The sequence below is a fragment of the Callospermophilus lateralis genome, chromosome 1 (genome assembly GCF_048772815.1).
Source record: "Callospermophilus lateralis isolate mCalLat2 chromosome 1, mCalLat2.hap1, whole genome shotgun sequence".
In the NCBI taxonomy this organism is placed as follows: domain Eukaryota; kingdom Metazoa; phylum Chordata; class Mammalia; order Rodentia; family Sciuridae; genus Callospermophilus; species Callospermophilus lateralis.
In genome coordinates this window covers 75,733,292-75,753,360 of record NC_135305.1, presented here as the reverse complement: position 1 = coordinate 75,753,360, position 20,069 = coordinate 75,733,292, and the positions used below count along the sequence as shown (strand labels likewise).

Genomic DNA, 20,069 nt, shown 5'->3' with positions numbered 1-20,069 from the left:
CTTTAAGAGCGAAAAAGATGTTTATTTTTATTTTTATCCTAGGGTACTACTGTCAGTACCATACTATGGTTGTTTCATAGTTGTTGGATAATGTAAGCATTGGTAGTACCTGTTTTTACTTAACCCTCACAGCTGACACTGTTAATTAGGTGCTCTTTAATTTCAAACTGTTGGTTAGCTTGCCTTCCTACTGTTGCTCTGTGGACAGAGGTTAATATTTTATCAGTCTGTTTTATGATTTTTTTTTAAATTTAGGAATATGAGGTTAATTTAATATAAGTATTTTATTGTGTTTGATTCTACTCTAAATAATTAGGTAAAAGTGAAATATACCAACATAAATCTTAGCAATATCATTTATAAAAGGTGGATGAAATTTACTGATAATTTTGAGGCCAGCCTCTTAAACAAAAACAGAATTCTGATATGATCTTAATCTGTGTTCACCTGCCCTCCCACTCTACTTAACGTATTTATACTTGAAGATTGGTGAATGAACAGGTAGTAACAAGAAGTGGATGACTTGGAGAATCTTATTCCTTTTGGTAGTTGAGATTGACAGTATTTAATGTTTTACTGTCTTTCAGTTATTGTAAGGTTAGCAATCATTATCAGATTAAAGTTAATTTTCTTTCTTTATGGATTTCCAAGGCTTTGTCTTATTGGTAAATTTTAAATATGGAAAAAGTGATGACATTTAGTCAATACTAAATAGTGAAGTAGTATTTATTTTACTGTGATCTTTTAATTGTTTTAAAAATAATTAATCTTCTGAGGATAAATTGATATCATAATTCTAGCCTTGTTTCAAAACAAGTCATAATCTGGATCATTTTTTTCTGTATAGCACTCGTTTCTGTAGGCATTGTCAAATTATAAATATTAGTATGTCACCTTAATTAGCACTGTAGAATTGGGTCATTTAGCCATCGATTTAGATGTCATTTGTCTTTATCCTTGTTATTAGATTCCATATTTAACAAGGACTGATTTTTCCAATTTTGAAAATGTCTGAGATTCTTTGTGATGGATGTTTGATTAAAATTTTGAAAGGAATTGTGTATTTAATATGTGATTCACAAATTGTTTATTGCTGTTAAATTTCGTTCAAAACAAAATTGTCATTTTTGGGGTAAATTTACAGAAGGCATTTTTGATGAATAATAAAGCTATAACATCTGAAGTGTATACTTGAATAGTAGATATGTTAATTTATAGAAGTATTTTTTTAATTTTTTAATTATTTTTTTCCTCTAGGGGTTTAGTGGTTACCCTTCTGTTTGGAAAAACAAACTCAGAAAAGTACCTAGAGCAGTGTGAACACTCATTTCTTCCTCCAACATCAACTGGGGTTCCTAAGGTAAATAGTGTAAAGGAATGTGAAAAATCTCAAAAAGTCCAATTCTTTGCAATGATAATAATGTGATCATCTCTATGGCTTGGGAGATTTTCTTCTTATTCACTAATGCTTAGTAAATTTATGGGAGACTTTCTGATCATACTTAGAAAAGTATATTTTGAAAATTCACATTGGAAACTTTCTTAATGTTAGCTGTCAAGTGGGAATGAAAATTTAAGGAAAAGATATAAATTGGTTAGTTTAATTTGAATGATTTCCTGCTATATTAACATTGAGTGTCATAGAATCATCCATATGTTTTGTAAGAATGTTAATGAATATTATGTTTTGAATACAATACATTAAATGGAAATCAGAGGGAAAGATTTGCATTTTTTTCTTTAATTACATTGAAAAATATAACTTACAATTAAGTTATGCAATATCTGTAGTTTTAATAATTCAGCCCTAATTTTTATTATTTTGAGTAGTGCTCCTTTTCTATTTAAAATAAAAGTAGGATTTTTAAAATAAAATTTAAGTTGGGTACTATGGGTAGGTTTAAGATTTGCAGTGATTTTAGTTCTTATTGTGGTGGGATGGTTTCGTCTCATAGGAAGAGATACAAATGACTGTGAATCAATGCCCCAGTAACATAACTTTACAGTCCATTATATGCTAACATGTAGGAGATGCAGAGGTAAGTAATGTGTAATATTATTACTGAAATATGAGAATTTCATTAAATCCTACTGACTTTTATATTGATAAGCTAATCTTATAACTTTTTTTATAATCTGAATAATTTTCTCATTTTCTTTAGAATTTGTTAACATGTATTCTTTGTTTGCTTACAAGTCTGAGTAAATGCATCTTTTCTTGGAACATTTCTTAACCATCCAGTTTACATTCATTTAAGTGGCATATAACAGAGGATAGGAAATATTTTAGGAATTAAGATCCTAAATAGTAGTAAATCATAGTTAAGACAGGGTGTACCTTTATAATTCATTTGCTACTAAATGATATAAAAATAATTTTGATTTTCCATTTCTAAAATATGGTTTTTAAGTACATTTTATGGAAAAATATTAGTGGTTTCATATTATGACTTAAGGCATGAATCTATGTACGTATGTGTCACTTAACAACAGGGATATGTTCTGAGAAATGCATTGCTCTGTGATGTTGTCATTGTGTAAACATTATAGAGTGCATATATACACACCTAGATAATATAGCCTACTACAAACTTAGGCCGTATGGTCTGTCCTGTTGCTTCTAGGCAGCAAACCTGTATAGTATGTTACCACACCGAATACTGTGGTCATTGTATCACTGTGGTGTTGTGTGTCTAAATATGTCTGCACAGAAAAAGTAAGTAAGATTATGGGAAAAAAGATAAAAAATGGTACATACACCATTTGCTGGATAAGTTAGGGAGTGAATGGTGAGTGAATGTGAAGGCTTAGAACATTATTGTACACTACTGTAGATATTAACAAACGCTACACTCTTAGGCTACACTAGATTTATAAAAAAAATTTTCAACAATAAATTAGACTACTATATCTTTTTTTTAATATTTATTTTTTAGTTGTAGTTGGACACAATACCTTGGTATTATTTTTTTATTTTTATGTGGTGCTGAGGATCAAACCCAGGGCCTTGCACATGCAAGGTGAGTGCTCTGCCACTGAGCCACAACCCCAGCCCAACTGTAACTTTTTTACTTAATAAACTGTATAAATTTTTAAAACTTTTTGACTCTTATGTAATAACACTTAGCATAAAACACAAACTTGTTGTAAAAGACACAGTCATCCTCATTAGTCTAGGCCTAAACAGAGATAGGATCGTCACTGTCATTGTCTTACACCTCTACATCCTGTCCCACTAGAAGGTTTTCAGGATTAGCAACACATGGAGCTGTGATCTCCTATGATGACAATGCTTTCTTCTGGAATGCCTTCTGAGAGATCTTCCTGAGTCTCTTCTTGAGGAGGTTTCACTTTTTACAGAAATATGTCCATGGTGACTTCTTGGTGTGTGTGTCACTCTGTGTTTATAATTTTTTATCATGGATTTTCTCATGAGCAGATAATACACTGTGAATATTCTTTTCTACGAATATATTGGGGTTCATGTTTTCAGATTTTTTAAAGGAGCTTGTTGAGGGGTATGTGTGTGTGTTTGCAAAAGTTGCAAAAAGCCTTTACTGTGGATTTTCTGAGTTTTCTTTTTCTGTTGCTCCTTTTTTAGTTGTGTGTTGTTCAGTAGGAAATACAAAATTTTCAGCTCCATTATAATCTTGTAAGACCAGCATTGTATATTTGGTTTATCACAACTGAAACATTTTGTGGTGTATTTGTGCTTTGACTTACATTTTTAATTTTAGTCTCCCATTACCCTTAACTTATTCCCAGGCTGCTTTTATTTCTGAAAGCTAAGAAGAAGTAGAGAAATACATTTTCGTTAGTTGCTTAAAATTATCCTTAAATAAAATCAATTTCAAAACACATTCATTTGGCAGCTGGTGTACTTTTGGGGGTTTTGAAAAGGGAGGTAGAAGAGGTAGAACTGTCCAATAAAGACAATTATTAACTTGACTCCCTGAAACAATAACTTTATGGTTTTAAAGTCTCATTAGAATATGCAACGATATACCTGTACATTTTCTTTTTTCTTTTTTAACTTTTATTTTATTTTATTTTTTTAATTTTTGATTCTTTTTTTTTATTATTAGTTGTTCAAAACATTACAAAGCTCTTAAGTGTACATTTTCAATTTTCCCACATTCTAAATAGTGTTTTCGTTTCTTTCTTTTTTTTTTTTTTGCTGGGGATGGGCGTGTAACCAGCTGTTGAACTTAGGGGCACTCAACCACTGAACCACATCCCCAGGCCTATTTTGTATTTTATTTAGAGACAGGGTCTCATTGAGTTATTTAATATCTCGATTTTGCTGAGGCTTTCTTTGAACTCACTATTCTCATATCTCAGCCTCCCTAGCTGCTGGAATTACAGATGTGCATCACAGTGCCCAGCTAAATAGTGTTTTCTAATTTAATTAAATTTTTGAAGCTAATAAGAGATTTTTTTCTGTGTGCCTAGTTTTGTTATCTTGAGAAAAGTGTTTGATTTATATTAGAGTCTCAAGAAATAATTTATTGAATCAAAGATGAAGATGGGAAATGACAAAGAGTATTCAATTTGAAACCAACTGGAAAGATTTTAAATCACTCAGTAAAATATTATGGTTTCCTTTAAGTGCTTAGAAGAAATGAAACGGGAAGCCAGGACTATTAAGATTGATAGAAGATTGACGGGTGCCAATATAATTGATGAACCTCTCCAGCAAGTGAGTTTTAGTATGTGGTATTTGAATTCCATATATTATATACTAGGTGTATTTCTTTTGAAAATACTAAGGTATACCTTTTTGCTATTGAAATAATGTTAAAAGTTTATGATAATGCTGTCCTTGACATTTGTATATAAAGATATTGCTTGATTTACTAAGCACCTGTTATGAGGTAATTTAGTTAATATGAAAACTTTTTGATTGAATTTGCATTTAGAGAAAAAATTTTGTTAACATTAGATATTTCTGATATTTTTTAATCTGAAAGGCATTACTTTTCCTGATGAAGAAGCTTACTGGGTTTAGTAAATGAGATATTTTTTTTTCTGTTTTATTTTTAAAAAGTGTAAATATCTGGTTAGGCTGAAAAATGTTCAAAAATTAGAGTTAGGTAAAAAATTATTTACACTAAAATATTTTTTATTGATGTTTTTGATTATATATTCAGTATAAATAATGTGTACTTTAAATTTTTAACATTTATTTGTAAATGAACCCATATTTTATCTAACTTGCAAAAATTATACATTGGATTGTATTATTTGCTATTTATGGGCTAAGATGGTTGGCTATATCAAATGTATTATTTTAGAACTAAGTTTAATCCTGTATTTTTTTTAAAAATTATACCTGCAGTAGATTTCATGATATAATCTTAGAGAAATATTTTTTGAGCATTATTTTACATCTCATTTTATCAAACTGAATAAATCTCTTTGTTGTATTATAACATTGAAAAATCTGTTTTTTCCACGAACTCTTGTCCACCGAAATTTGCACAAGTTTGGCTATAGATAATGTTTTAAGTTTTTGAAACATTGGGATAGTAGATGAGTTGAAATACCATAATAACTTTAAAATTCATGAAATGTTTTTTAGCATGTTGATTTTTTTTTCATAATGAAGGCAGGTACTTATTACCACAATTTATGATACAGAGAATATATATAAATTGGCAGGTAACTATTTTAATTTGTCATTGCTATTTTTAAAATTCTAAAATACTGTATTTTTCCGAATATTTTCTTATAGGTTATCTAGTTTTCTTTGGAGGATTTTAGACAGTGTTGATCCTAAAAATTTATTTTTTTCCTAATATTTTTCTTACAGGTTATCCAGTTTTCCTTGAGGGATTATGTCCAGTATTGGTATTACACACTAAGTGATGATGAGTCTTTTCTTCTTGAAATTAGGCAGACTCTTCAGAATGCTCTCATTCAGTTTGCTACTAGGTAAGGTCATTGTATTTTATTTATGCTGAAAAATTTATATATATTGTTTGCTCCAGTAGGGAAAATACCTTTTAAATTGGGGCGGGTATTTTAATTAAAAGGTAAGTAAAACAGATTATTATTTTGCAGTAACTCCCAGATTATAGAACTGGAACCTATAAGAATTTTTTTTAGGGGGTGGGAGTGGGGGTGGGTGGGAATATCGGAGATTGACCTCAGAGGCACTCAAACACTGAGCCACATTCCCAGTCCTATTTTGTATTTTATTTAGACATGGGATCTCAGTGAGTAACTTGGCGCCTTGCTTTTTGCTGAGGCTGGCTTTGAACTTGTTATTCTCTTGCCTCAGCCTCCGGAGCAACTGGGATTACAGGCGTGTGCCACCATGCACAGCAATCTTTAAACTGCCCTAGACTTGAGGATTTATAGAAAGTTTGTCTTGATTAAGCTGTGCTTTCCATCTCTTTGCCAGTTTTTTTGCATACATAGTCTTCTCCATAGATTGCATTTCAGATCTTTTACCATTTATTTAAAATACCTTCTCTCTCCTCTTCCATAGATGCTCTTATTTTATCTGAGTGTTATGGAAAAAAATAGTTTTGGTATAACTGCTATACCTCACTGTAGTTTCAGTATAACTGTTCTTTAACAGGATATTGCTAGCAGAAGTCCTCTTAGAAACTTCTCTTGTGAGATATACTAAAATGCTCACTTTACAAACCCATCTGTGTACTGCTTCCATATGGCAAAAGTATTCTGTCCAGTATCCTTATACTTAAACTACTTGCTTTTTTAGTGGCAAAGTGCCATTTCATATATATTAAAATTAATAATGACTTTTATTTTTATTTTTTAAGGCTTTTTAATTGGTAGCATCATATGAAAGGGAAAATGCTTCAGAATTATTTTGTTTTGAAAGGATTTTATGTTTGAATGAGTTTGAAGACTTTTATTATTAAAAGATTTTACTACCCAATACACAGATTTTCCTACTATATTCTCGAGGTATACTCTTTAAAAGGTAAAAATTGTATTCTCTAGCCAACCCCTTTTCCCCTATACTTAGGTTTTTATAATACAATCTTGTGACTCTGACAGTGCTTAAGAATAGAACTTTGTCCGATAGCTCTCACTGTTTTCTGATCTGTGTGCACAGTATTTTTCAGCTTATGCTGCCCAGTCAGAACTTTCCTCTATAACTGTGTTGACTGACCCTAAAGCTTTAGATTGGGGTAGGCAGGTAGAGGGATGGAATAGAATATATTTCTCAGTCTGAGCCTATTGGGGAGCCCTGCATAAGACTTTTGGTTTGAACAATCATCTTAATTATAAAGAGAGTTTTGTACTTCTTCCTCATAATTCATAGCAAGTGTTTGTAGACTACCAGAATTATAGATGCAGACTCACTATGGAACATGGAAAACATAATTGGTTTAATCAAAGAAGATCAGAAATCAGATTTTATCTCGTTTCATTTGCATAATGTTGAATTTTAAATTTCTTCAGAGAACTCTTCTTTATTGTTTTCTATAGTAACAATGTCCTAATTTTTTTTCAAAACACTAGAAATAATAAGAGTTCCTTATTCATGTATTTGACTCCTTAAGAGTATATTAAAATGTCAGAAATTTTAGACCTGGAAAGAGATTTGAACTAGTAATTTGAAGAGTTGGGTTTGTTTTCTGACTTTACCACTTAACTGTATTTTAAACTCTTTGAACTTTAGTTTTTCTTATATAAAATAAGTATAATAATACATGCCCTGTTCTGTGTTCCTCACTGGATTATTGTCAGAATCCAATTTATCTATTCTTTCCATTAATATTTTGAGCCTACTTTGTACCAGCCAGGTGCTAGTGATACTGTGTTGAATAAAACAAAGTTACTGCTCAGTGGAATGAAGTGAACATAACACATGTGAAAGTGTTGCAAAAATTGTGAAGGAATTCAGAAATTTAAGTTATATTGCCATCCAATAACCAAAATTTCAAAAGTAGAAAAGCTGAGGTCCAGAAAAGTTAAGTTTAATGTTACATGATGCATTAGAGTTGGAATTGAAATAAGATTGTTCTTTACACTGGTGTTCCTTCTCTCATTTTCTATCATATATATTATGATCCAGATTGTTCATCTGTTTCCTGTTTTTTTCCCCTGTCAGTTCAATGATTTCCCTGTTTTTCATCCCATGGGCACTTTTTTCGTCTCACTTCGTTTCTTAAGCCCCCTACCTTATTTTCTATAACATTCTAACATTTCTATACTATCATGTGTAATATTTAGGTGATTATCTGGAAAGCCAGGTTATTTCCATTTTGGATTAATCTGAATTTATGTATTTGCTTGGCCATTGGTCTTAAGTTTTTGGCAAACTATAAAAGCTGATAATAACTACTTTAAAGACTTTATTGAGCCTAAAAATCAATATCATGTAAATCCCTTAACATACAACAAGACTTAATAAGTATTGTTGGTTTGTTCTTTTTCTCTGAATGACTTTCCTATGTAGGATTTTTCTATTACTGCAAATATACCAATTTACCAGAGGCTCCATGACTGTTTCCTATGGCAATATTAAGAAAATTAGGTTTGTTTACAAAATCTTTCACATCCTTCTCTAATCCTTGTTCTGTGCTTGTATACTGTATGCACTGTGGAGCATGACAGGAGGATGTTGTCACCCTTATATTCAACTTACAATTGACCTACTCAGTCAATTGATCCAACTTACAGTGTTGTATAAGGCTTTGAATCGGGGGTCTACAAATCTGAAAATGTGCACAAAACTAATGTTTTTTTTTTTTTCTTCTCCTCAAGGAGTACTTGCATAGGTTCGATTTTTAAATTTTTTTAAAATTTATTTTATAATACTGGTGATTGAACTAGTACACTGCACCTGAACTATAAAGCAACCCTTTCTGTTTTTTGAGATAGGGTCTCACTAAGTTGCCGAGGCTGGCCTCAAACTTGCCATCCTCCTATCTCAGTCTCACAAGACACTGAGATTACAGGTGTATGCTACTACACCAAGCTAGATTTGATTTTTTAAATGATTCAGTGAATCTAAAAGAGATTTAGAATCACCAAATTTGTTTATATTTATTCATCAATTTTGAGAAATAAACAATGTCAACATAAAACTAAGTAATAAATTTTGAGTAGAAATGGGGAATAAAGGTTATACTGTTAGTCTGAAATCTTGGATTTGAACTTTAGCTCTGTTACTTATTAAGCTCTGTGACCTGAAGTGGGAGAAACACATACATTTTTTTAACTCTGATGATAATAAGAGTTATCTCCTTATAGAGTTGTTGTTAGGATTAAATGACAATATTTGTGAAAGAATACTTCGTAGTGATAACACCTTATATCAGCACTAGTACCTGTTATTTCAATAATTGTTTGGGGAAGGAAACTTTCTCTGGGTATCTTTGGATTTCTCTTTTCTGTGAAATCTGGAATCACAGACTGAAACTCTTTGGTTGAGGTGAATCCTTGATTTTATTTATATATATATATATATATATATTTATTTATTTATTTCCCCTTCAAATGAGATATTATGACAGGACAGGAAGCTCTGGGCTATGTGTCAGAATATTTGTATTAAATTCCATCTCTACCATTAAGTTAGTGTACCTAGATGAAAATTTCTCAAAATCACTGTAAGACAATAACATTAGTACTTGTAGCAAATTCAGAGTTGTTGAGGGACAAATGAGATGATGTGAGATCATATCTTAAACTGATAAATGACGTTTTGAACAGTATATGTCTCAGTCAATTGATCCATAATGACTGCTCAATGAATAGTAATATTGCTGTTATTGTTATTATTTACTAAATATCTTGGTTATATAGACAGATCAAATGACCTTATCTTAGCTTTTTTAATGTGGAAAGGGACTGGCAGAGAAGACAAAATTAAAGCACATGAAATGAAGAGGAAATAAAATACTTATGTATGTTGTAATGAAAACTATTTGTCATGTAGAGATAGAGTGAACTAGAGAAACTGATGAAAGAGACCTCATTTGGGTTGAGGCTAAATATAACCTTAAAGCATACATACATTAAGATAGAAATGAAGGACATGTTATGAAAGAAAAATAATACAAGCACAGTTTTAAGAGGATTTAAAAAAAAAAAAAGATGATGTAGTAGAAACCATAAGGAGATTCAAGTGAATAAGGAATCTTGTTTTTACTCTTCATAGTGAAATACAATTACAAAATCTCTGCATTGCTGCTCCCTTTAACCCCAAGTTTAGCAAAAAGAAGATAGATTCTGATTCTGCTGTTTCTTTGTGAAGGGTTTTCCCATGGGATTAAGGAACACATTTGTGTTGTTTAAGATTTACTCTTTAACTTACTACCTTATGCTATAGAAATAATGAAAATAAGTGGTATATTCCTAGAATTGTCTAAAAGGCAAACACTATTTAAATAGTGTATTTTACAATTAAGTTTTATACTTCTTTTGCCATTTCATGTTCTCTGTCATTTAAAAAACTTATCTTAAAATGGACATTACTCCAAAAGATAGTTATTGTCATATTGGTTACAGTAGAACAAAAACAATTAGAAGCCATCTAATTATTTAAAAGAAGGGGAAATAACTTGATTTTTTTTTTGTTTTTTTTGGTTTTTTTTATTAGTTGTTCAAAACTTTACAAAGCTCTTGACATACCATATTTCATACATTTGATTCAAACGGATTATGAACTCCCATTTTTACCCCGAATACATATTGCAGATTCACATCAGTTACACATCCACTTTTTTACATACTGCCATACTATAGAATAGATGAGGGGATGATAATTATGTATTCATATAATTCACAAACCATACTCTTTACCCACTGAAATCAGTCTTTTAATATATTCACAGAGTTGTGCAATATTTGTGATTTTTAACCTCACAAATCAATTGAAGAATATTTTAATGACCTCACAAAGAAACCTTATATATCCAATATCATTCACTTCTGTATCCCCCAGGTTCTGGCTCTGGGAAACTACTTTGGTTTTCATCTCTGAATTTGTCTATTTTGGGCATTTTATATGAATAAAATAATTAATGTGGTCTTTTGTGAGTGGTTCATTTCAGCATTTTAGCATCATGTTTTTGAGGTTCATCCATGTTACAACATAATTACTTATTTTTTTTTTTTATCCTTGAATAATCCTCCATTGTACGGGTAGACCATACTTTGTTCATTTGTTTATCAGTTGATGGACGTATGGATTGTTTCTGGAATACTGTGAATAATGCTGCTGTGAGCATTGGTGTACAAATTCTTGTGTGGACATATGTTTTTATTTCTTTTAGGTATATACCTAGAGGTATAACTTGTGTATTATAGTGTTTAATTTTTTAAAGAAATGCAAGCTGTTTCAGAGTTGCAGCATGTTATTAACATTTTCACTTATCAATGTGTAAGGTTTTAGTTTCTCCATATTCTTGTCAACATATGGTATTGTCTGTCTGTCTGTATCTCTTTTTTTTAATTACTAGAGCCATCTTTGTGGGGTGAAGTAGTATTTCATTATGGTTTTGATTTGTATTTCTCTGATAGCTAGTGATATTGAAGATCCTTTTATATACTTATTGGCCATTTGTATATCTTTAGAGAAGTTTCTTCTCAACTCTTTTTTCCATTTTTAACTTAGGTTTACTTGTCACTTTATTATTGAGTATATTACTGTCGTTTTTTTAGCTACAGGCTCATTGGACAGTCATTTGCATTTTGTCAGTAGCTGCTTTTGTGCTGTAATATTGTAGTAGACTAGGTGTGGACAGATGATTTGGCCTGCAAAATTTGTGGACAGATGATTTGGCCTAAAATTGTTATTTGTCCTGTTAAGAAAAAGTTTATCAATTCCAGGAATAGACAGTTTGGGCCATTAAAACATTTAATAATTGGGAATGTCACTTGGTGGTACAGTGCTTACTTGGCATGAATAAGGCCCAATGTTTGATCCTTAGCACCACAAAAATAAATAAGTAAATAAATAAATAGATAGATATGTAAAAACACTTAAGAAATGTATTGTTAAATTTATAGGAAATATATTGGATTGAAAATCATAGAAAGTAGTGTATGCTATATACTATTAAATTTTATAAAATTTGTGAGTATCTATATTTAAGAAATTAAAAGGAAGTATACTAAAATATTAATAGTGACGTTGGGATTGTGGGTTTATGGCTGAGTTTAGCTAATTCAGGAAATATGATAAGGAATTACATTTTATAAAATTGATTACTTTTTAGCCAGAGATAGATAAAAACATCAGCAATACAGATAATTTAAGATGCCTTTAAAAAAATTTATTGCCTCTTTCTCTTTTCTTTGTGTTCTTGTGAACATAAGAATTGTTCTTTCAACTATTCTTAAGACGTTTTGTGTTGGCAGTCACTGTCTGTTTTGTGTAGGCAGCCACTCTCTGTTTTGGGGGAAGTGATCTTGAAACTAATGCTTAATATCTTGCTTTGTATATGACAGACTAGTGAATATTCAAAAATCCTTATGGAATTCCCATTTGCGACTTCCATATTAATTTTTGGCAGAATTTTATACACATGTTGGTTGGATCTGAATGTTTCATTTTTCAGGGAAATCTTACTAAAATTCTTGTTTATTAAAATGACTAACATCATGAGTTTAATTTTTTAGTACTTTAATATTATACCATAGAAGAATGCATCCTTAGTCCAAGATTACTTTTTTCTCTATTCCAGAGGCTTGGTTAAGACTTCCAGCTTTTGTTCTTTGTGCTCAACCCTTGAAAAGGTGACTATGCTTCATGTGTGTGCCTCTATAATTTGTTCATGATGTCCAAGTCATCAAAACACCTGAATCTTTGACTTCCTTGAAGTGTTAGAACACAGAATGTAGAACTGGACTTAAGCAGTGTGATAGTTCGCTAAATATCATTTCCTTTAATATGGTTGCTTAAATCTACATGCCTAAGTCTTTTTCTGTTGCCATTCATTTATTTATGACTTTTATAAATAAGAAGTTTTGTTTCTTTGTTTAGGTGGAATAGAGAGAACACTGATTTGAAAGTTAGGAACCCTGATTTAACAAAACCTTGGTGCTACTATGTAATCTAGAACATGTAGTGTTTCGTTGTAGCTCTGTAATTATAGGAACTTGTGGTAACTATTTGAAATTTCTTTTCATTTTAAAATACTAAGATTCTCTGGTTAGGTTTGTCTTAATCTTGATTTACTTGTTTTCTGTCATATCTCCTGAAACACACACTAACACTTCACTATAGTCCACATTTTGAATACCATTTAGTGTGTTATTTTCTAAGTGTATCATTTTCTAATCTTGTGTGGAATTGTTAATTCCGGTTAATTTGGCGGGGATCAATCTCTGATCAGTTGTTTTAGAGTAGGAGTATGTTAGTTTTTTGTCACTGTGTCCAAAATGCAGAAAAAAGAACAGTTTATTTTGTGTTCATGGCTTCGGAGGTTCAGTACATGGTCAGCTATTGCTCTAGGTACAAAGTGTAGCCCAGAGGAAAGCTGCTCAACTCATGGCAGCCAAGAAGCAGAGAGAGTGTGAGGTGCCAGTGACAAAATATAAATCCCAAAAGTATGCCCCTGGTGAATTACTTCCTCTAGTCATACCCTTCCTGTCTGTAGTTACCACTCAGTATAGTAGTCCTTTCAGGTTGTTAATTCATCACATGGATTAAATCTACTGGTTAAATTATAGCTCTCATAATCTGATCACTTCACCTCTGAACATTCCTACATTGTCTCACTCATAAGCTTTCTGGGGACATCTCTTATCCAAACCATAACCAAAGTCTTAACAATAGGATAATAAAGTTTATTTGAGTCTTTTAATATATTTGTATTTGGTCAGAAATTTGCCTGACTTCAAACATAAAAAGACATTTTCTAGTCAGATCTTTTCTTAATGATTAAAAATCTTCTCTATTATAAACTTAAAAAAATTATTAACCAACCTACTGTTATTTTTTTAATAGAATAGTGAAAATACAATAAATCTGTGCTGCTATTAAGTCTACTGTCTTAAACTTTCTTGTTGGTTTTAATTATTAGTATGGATTTGCTGGAAATGAATAAAAAAAGAGTTTTTGTTTTATTTCTTCCACTTCAGCACGGGGATGTGGGTTAGTCATGCAAAGGGGTAGATAGATTTGTAGCCACGAAGTTATGAGACTCATCTCCTTGTGTGGTTGCTAATATACCTCTTATTAGAGAAGAAGTTTTCATGTATTTTTGAGGGAAAAATAAGTAAATTTTACTTGGAAGAGAAGTTAGGAAGTAAAGGTAAATTTAATATAAATTTATGGAAGTTTGTGATAAAAAATCAAATTATTTTAATCAGTATTGGTAGCTAAATTCTAAAGTAGATGATAAAAGGGAGGACATATGTTCTTTCTTAAAACATTTTTTAATTGTTTAGTTATAGGTGGGCACAATATCTTTATTTTATTATTATTATTATTATAATTTTTTAAAATGTGGTACTGAGGATCAAACCCAGTGCCTCACGCATGCTAAGTGAGTGCTATACCACTGAGCCCCAGCCCCATCCCTGACGTGTGTTCTTGATAATTATATAGTAGCATGTATTTATGAATGAATTGAGACAGAAGGGGAAAATTGACTTAGTAGATTTAGGATCAAACTTATAATTCTGTGCCATTAAATATTTTTGCCCAAATTCGGTTTCAGGTTGAGCTCTTAACACTGTACAAAAATAGTCTTTTTAAGGAGTTTTGAAGGATACAAACAAGTATTTATGTATTTTAATATGTGTATTCTTTCAAACAGTGAATTATGAAGGAGAATTAGAATCTGATTCAGTGGCTCAAGATTTCAGTGGCTTCAAGAAGAAAGAATTAATTTCTTTCACAGATGAGCAACCTACTTTTCTCTCTCAACAAAATTGTCTGTTGATCAAAAAGTTCTCTAATGGAATAAAACATTTTTCTAGAGCTCCCCAAAGATATTTGTTAAAATCTCCCCAGAAAAACTAGGAATTACATTATATTAATCATTTGAACTTTTTGTTTCTTTTTTTTTGCATAGAAGATAATGATCTTATATAGAAGATGAATATATATTAATTTTATATGATTTATTATTTTGATGTTATTGATATTTCTTTAACCTACCTCCCTCCATGTGTACATGTATTTCTTTATTTCTTGATGGTTTTCAATTCCAAAAAATACTAATATTCTTTGTGTGTGTGTGTGTGTGTGTGTGTGTATACATACTCATTATGCAATATGCAGTATAGTATGCTGTTCTTACTTTTTAAAATAAGGCCTTAATGTATTGTCACTTCTGTGACAAAGTAATGTCGCTTCGGGAATATAACATTTCTTATAGGATTGTTTCTATGAGAAAAAAAGCTTTTATTTTTATCATTTTGACATAAGGCACCTTTTCCAGGAAAGTATTCTGCCATGAATGTGAAGATTGCCGTTACTGCCAAACGGTCACCCTCTTCTCTGGTCAGGCAAGTCTACAAGATGACACTTGCATATGTATACCATGCTCATTCCCTTCTTTTGTTCATTTCTGTATCTGTTCTTCTCCCATATAAATACTACTCATTCATCAAGATTTAAATATAGCTTCTTTAATGAAGCATCTTTAAGACACATAGCTTAATCTCTACTCGTTTCTGTGTGTGGTTCTCTTCAGCAAAATTTTAAGCAGTTTTTTGCAGTAGTACTAATTGTGTACCACTGAGGTGGAAGCTCTCTTAATAGAATCTTAGCCAGTATTCTCTTGTCTCTTTGTATGAGATACTGACTGTTAACCCTACCATTAAGGCTAGGCTGAATGACTTCTTGCTATTATTTCTGTCCACTTCTGTTCCCACTTTTTAGGTTTTAAGCTTATCAAACTGTTTGTCATGCCTGTGCTCCACTTCCAAGAAAGTCTTAACAGTTAGTCCATGTTATGACTATATTCATTGGTGATTTAAAGGAGAAAGATAGTGAAGCACATTGAAAGTTGCATTTGTTTCTGAGCTTGTACAAACCACTTATGCTTTTTAATTATAATCATATAGTTTAACTCCTAACTTAGCTTGAAGAAAGATGAGTATGGCAGGGTAGTTTCTATTCAAACTAAATTTACTTGGTTTGGAACTACTCAGAGCTAATTGAAGATTATAGTTGAGGGCTGGGGATGTGGCTCAAGCGGTAGCGCGCTTGCCTGGCATGCCTGCGGCCGGGGTTCGATCCTCAGCACCACATACAAAAAAAAAAACCAAAAAAACAAAAAAACAAAGATGTTGTGTCCGCCAAAAACTAAAAAATAAATATTAAAAATTCTCTCTCTCTCTCTCTCTCTCTCTCTCTCTCTCTCTCTCTCCCCCTCTCCCCCTCCCTCCCCCTCTCTCTCACTCTCTCTTTAAAAAAATTTATAGTTGATTAAGTGTGGAAAAGACAACTATGAAACATTGAGAGAAAATCTTAAAAGACCTGCCTTCAGATTTGTCAGCCCCCCCCCCCCACAATGTGGTAGTTTGAGGTTTATTCAAGATGTGTGATGTGTTAGCACTGATCAGCAGAACCTTAATCAAAGAAACCTTCTTAGTCCTCATTGAAAGATTTATATAGGTTAGAATGAAATGTATTCAAGACTCTTTTGATCAAATATTTAAATTCACTTACTAAACAATTACCAGTTTTCTATTACTCTGTGTGCTTGTGTGTGTGATTATTGTGTTATTTAATATGATCATAGAAAGCCATAGGTGTCCTTAGAGGAAAAAATCCTGAGAAGTGATGTGCCTTGCAGAATTTCATAGCTAATGACTTGGTGGGTCTTTTATTCAAATCAAGGACATCTGTTGTAGTATGATGCAATTTCTGGAAATATTTGATTTTGTTGGTATATTACTAGTGGTAAGTTGTAAACCTTAGAATAGCTGGAACAAATGAGGCAATTTGTGTAATCCCAGTTTCAGTTCACGTATTTGTGACATTCCTTGTCTTTTAGACATTTAAGATTAAGTAATTTGGGGGCAAAAAGAGCTTCTCAGTTCATGTGCTATTTTAGAACTTTAGGAGTACAGATGCTTGCGTACCTCATGTTGTCCTCTCCAAGCATGTATTAATAGTGCTTTGGCCTTGTAAGCAGAATACTAAATCAGTATGCATCAAGTGCTTCTAGTGTTCATGTTACTTAGCACTTGGGGGTATAACTATGAATAAAACAGTCATAGTTGAATAAAACAAGATCTTCTGTCTTTGATATTTTAAAATTTAACAGTGAAAGAACTGCAGGTTGTTAGTTCTATGTAAAGTGGAAAGTATGGTGTTATTTAAATATATAACTAGAGAATCAGGACTATTTTGAGGGAATAGTGGAGAGGGTGGGTGTCAATGAAGGCTGCCATGGGTAAGTGGCATTTCAGATGATCATGGAAGTATAGTTGGATTTTTCAAGTGAATGTTGGTGGGATATAAGAGAGAAAAAATATGTGGAGATGGGTAAGGTTGAGCAAACTTGGTAGAGAAAATAATAGGTAAGAAGGGGCTCATTTGAGTTTGAGAAGTGAAGAAAAAACAAACAAAAAACCAAAATTTGGGTCTATAGACAGAAAGGACTAGGGTGAACTAGATGATGAAGAGGAAATAAGCAGGATGCAGGTGTTCATGATCTGATAGAATGTATTCATGCTTAGCCCTGAGAATGTATTAAAAAGTTTTTAAAGCTCTCATTTTGTGCATATACTTTTTATAATATAAATTTGGCTGCTCTATAGAAAATGGGATGGTGGGGGAGATAAGTGGAGTTGGGAAACCTAGAGGTAGGATAGTGGCAAGGAGTAGGATGGTGATATTAGAGAGGGGGCGTGCAAAATTTATGGTCAGAGAAAAGTATATATTCTGGTTTAGTTTTGCTTTTGTGCTTCAGTTCCAACTTCATAGCTTGTTTGACTTCCAGTTAGCCTTTTAATTCTTTCTTGAAATAATTTGGTAAGATATATAAGCTTCAGGGTATTACCATAAATTTTGTTTTATTTTATTTTATTGGTCAGATTAATTAGATTACTATTTTTTTGGTCATATAAGAAATACATTTTTATTTTTAAATGTGAGAAATGACAGCTTATAAATAATAATTAAATGAAAGCATCAGTAATACGTTTTTGAATAGCCATGTGTTTTTACTAGAATTGGTGTCATGTGATGGATGGAATATTTTTTAAAAAGCAGAAGAAACGGGGCTGGGATTGTGGCTCAGCAGTAGAGCGCTCGCCTAGCACAGGCAGGACCTGGGTTTGATCCTCAGCACCACATAAAAATAAAGGCATTGTGTTGTGTCCATACACCTAAATTAATTAATTAATTAATTAAAAGTGGAAGAAACTTTATGAGCATAATTTAAGAATAATTGCTATTAAGAGTTTCAATAAAAAGCAATGCTATAGAAGGAAATGTAGCTATTACATAATTAAATGAGCTTTTAGTCAGTCACATGACATTTCTTGCATATTTATTGTACATCATAATTTAGTACTTCACAGTCTTCAAAATATTTTTTAATTTTGTTAGACAAATATTATTAGAAATCTTTAGTTTATATTCTTCATTAATGGGAAACTGTGTACTATTGTTCTTACTAATACAAAGAAGTTCCTTTGAGTTGAGATTTTTGGATTTTCATATAGTCTTGGAAGAAAGTCAAGCAGTGGAAAATAGTAATGTTGAGTAGAGATATAGAATATTGTTTTTCCATTTTCCTACTCTCATCATGTTTCTGTATTAAAATAGAAATTAATGCTTAATATTTAAAATAATTTGAATATATTTGCATTTCTTGATGATCTTGTTCATTTTAAATGTCATTATGTCCTCTATAATGAATCAAGATGGGTTTATCTAGAGGCTTCTAAAATTGATATATTTTATTTTGTTTGAAAAAAATTCAGTAAATTAAATAAATAATAGTGCATCATGAAATAGAACAGATATAATTTGGAACATTATATATTCTGTTTTCTTTAATTTAATTTCTTTAATTCTTAAATTTGTTAGAATGAGCCTTATATGGATTAAATGAGCTAATGGACTATGCTCAATAAATTCTATTTCTATAAAATTTTGAAGTATTGATGATTGAGTAAATATTTATGTAAAGATTTTTGAAAAGTACTCACATAGATTTTGACTTTTTTTTTTAAAAATGGGGGAAAAGGACTCTAGAAACAACTGCTTGTTAAAGTTTTTTAGATTTTTATTTTGAGGCTGAATATTATTACCAAGTTTATTTATATGCCTGTATGTGTGGCTCTTCAAATAATGTTAATCTTCCGTCAAAGATAATACTAAGATGCATAGTTTTTAGTGTTAATTTGTTTTGCTGTTCATGTATTTAGAATTTATTCTTTCTGTTCATATATGCAATAAATCATATTTGTGATTTTAAAATAGTATATGAATATTAATAATAATGTTTTTAATTGAAAATAGCCCTCTGTTTTTTCCTTAATCCCATTATCACTCTTTAAAGCTTCCTTTCAAAAAGTGACTGTAATCAAGTCAACTTTTTCACTAGTACTTTAATATCCTTGTGTTGGTAATTATGATAATGAATTATTTTGTACTTTTCTGGTTTCTCACGGTGCCCAACATCTCCATGAATATGCTTCTTGTCTTTTATCTACTTGATATGTTCCTGAAATGGGGAAGTTATTTTACTACTATTTTCAGAAAAAAACAACATTGAAAAAAATGATTATTTAAAAATATTCTATCCAAAGAGAGATGTAATTGTATTATATTATCTTTTTTAAAAAACCTCTCACTGGTGTGCTGAATTAGCAGTGTCTTGAGTTCCCTTGTTTTGAGATTAAAGTACTAGATAACTTTATAAAATGAGTCATCACTTATTTTACAAGTATTCGAAAGGCTTTTATGTAGTACTTTACTTAATTCTTTTAAGTACCTCATTTTTCTGTGATGAGTTATTTCTAGTGGTTATGTTTTTAAGTGCTAGCTTATGCAAATAGAAATAAGATCAGAGGCAAGAGTTTGGGTTATATATCTAAAAGAAAGAATATGGAGAATTCAGACAAGTTCAAAAGAAACCAAGAAATGTTTGTAACACTCTTTT

The 20,069-nt window shown here is 31.2% G+C and overlaps 1 protein-coding gene across 2 annotated transcripts in view; it reads left to right on the top strand.

The window, feature by feature from the left end:
* The window catches only part of Snx13 (sorting nexin 13), a 142,275-nt gene that overhangs the window by 53,717 nt on the left and 68,489 nt on the right, over positions 1 to 20,069 (top strand). For both annotated transcript variants that reach the window (XM_076835235.2, XM_076835226.2), the window contains exons 3-5: positions 1,258 to 1,360; positions 4,610 to 4,699; positions 5,813 to 5,934. In XM_076835235.2, coding sequence (XP_076691350.1) covers positions 1,258 to 1,360; positions 4,610 to 4,699; positions 5,813 to 5,934 — 315 coding nt within the window. The remainder of the gene's footprint in view (positions 1 to 1,257; positions 1,361 to 4,609; positions 4,700 to 5,812; positions 5,935 to 20,069) is intronic.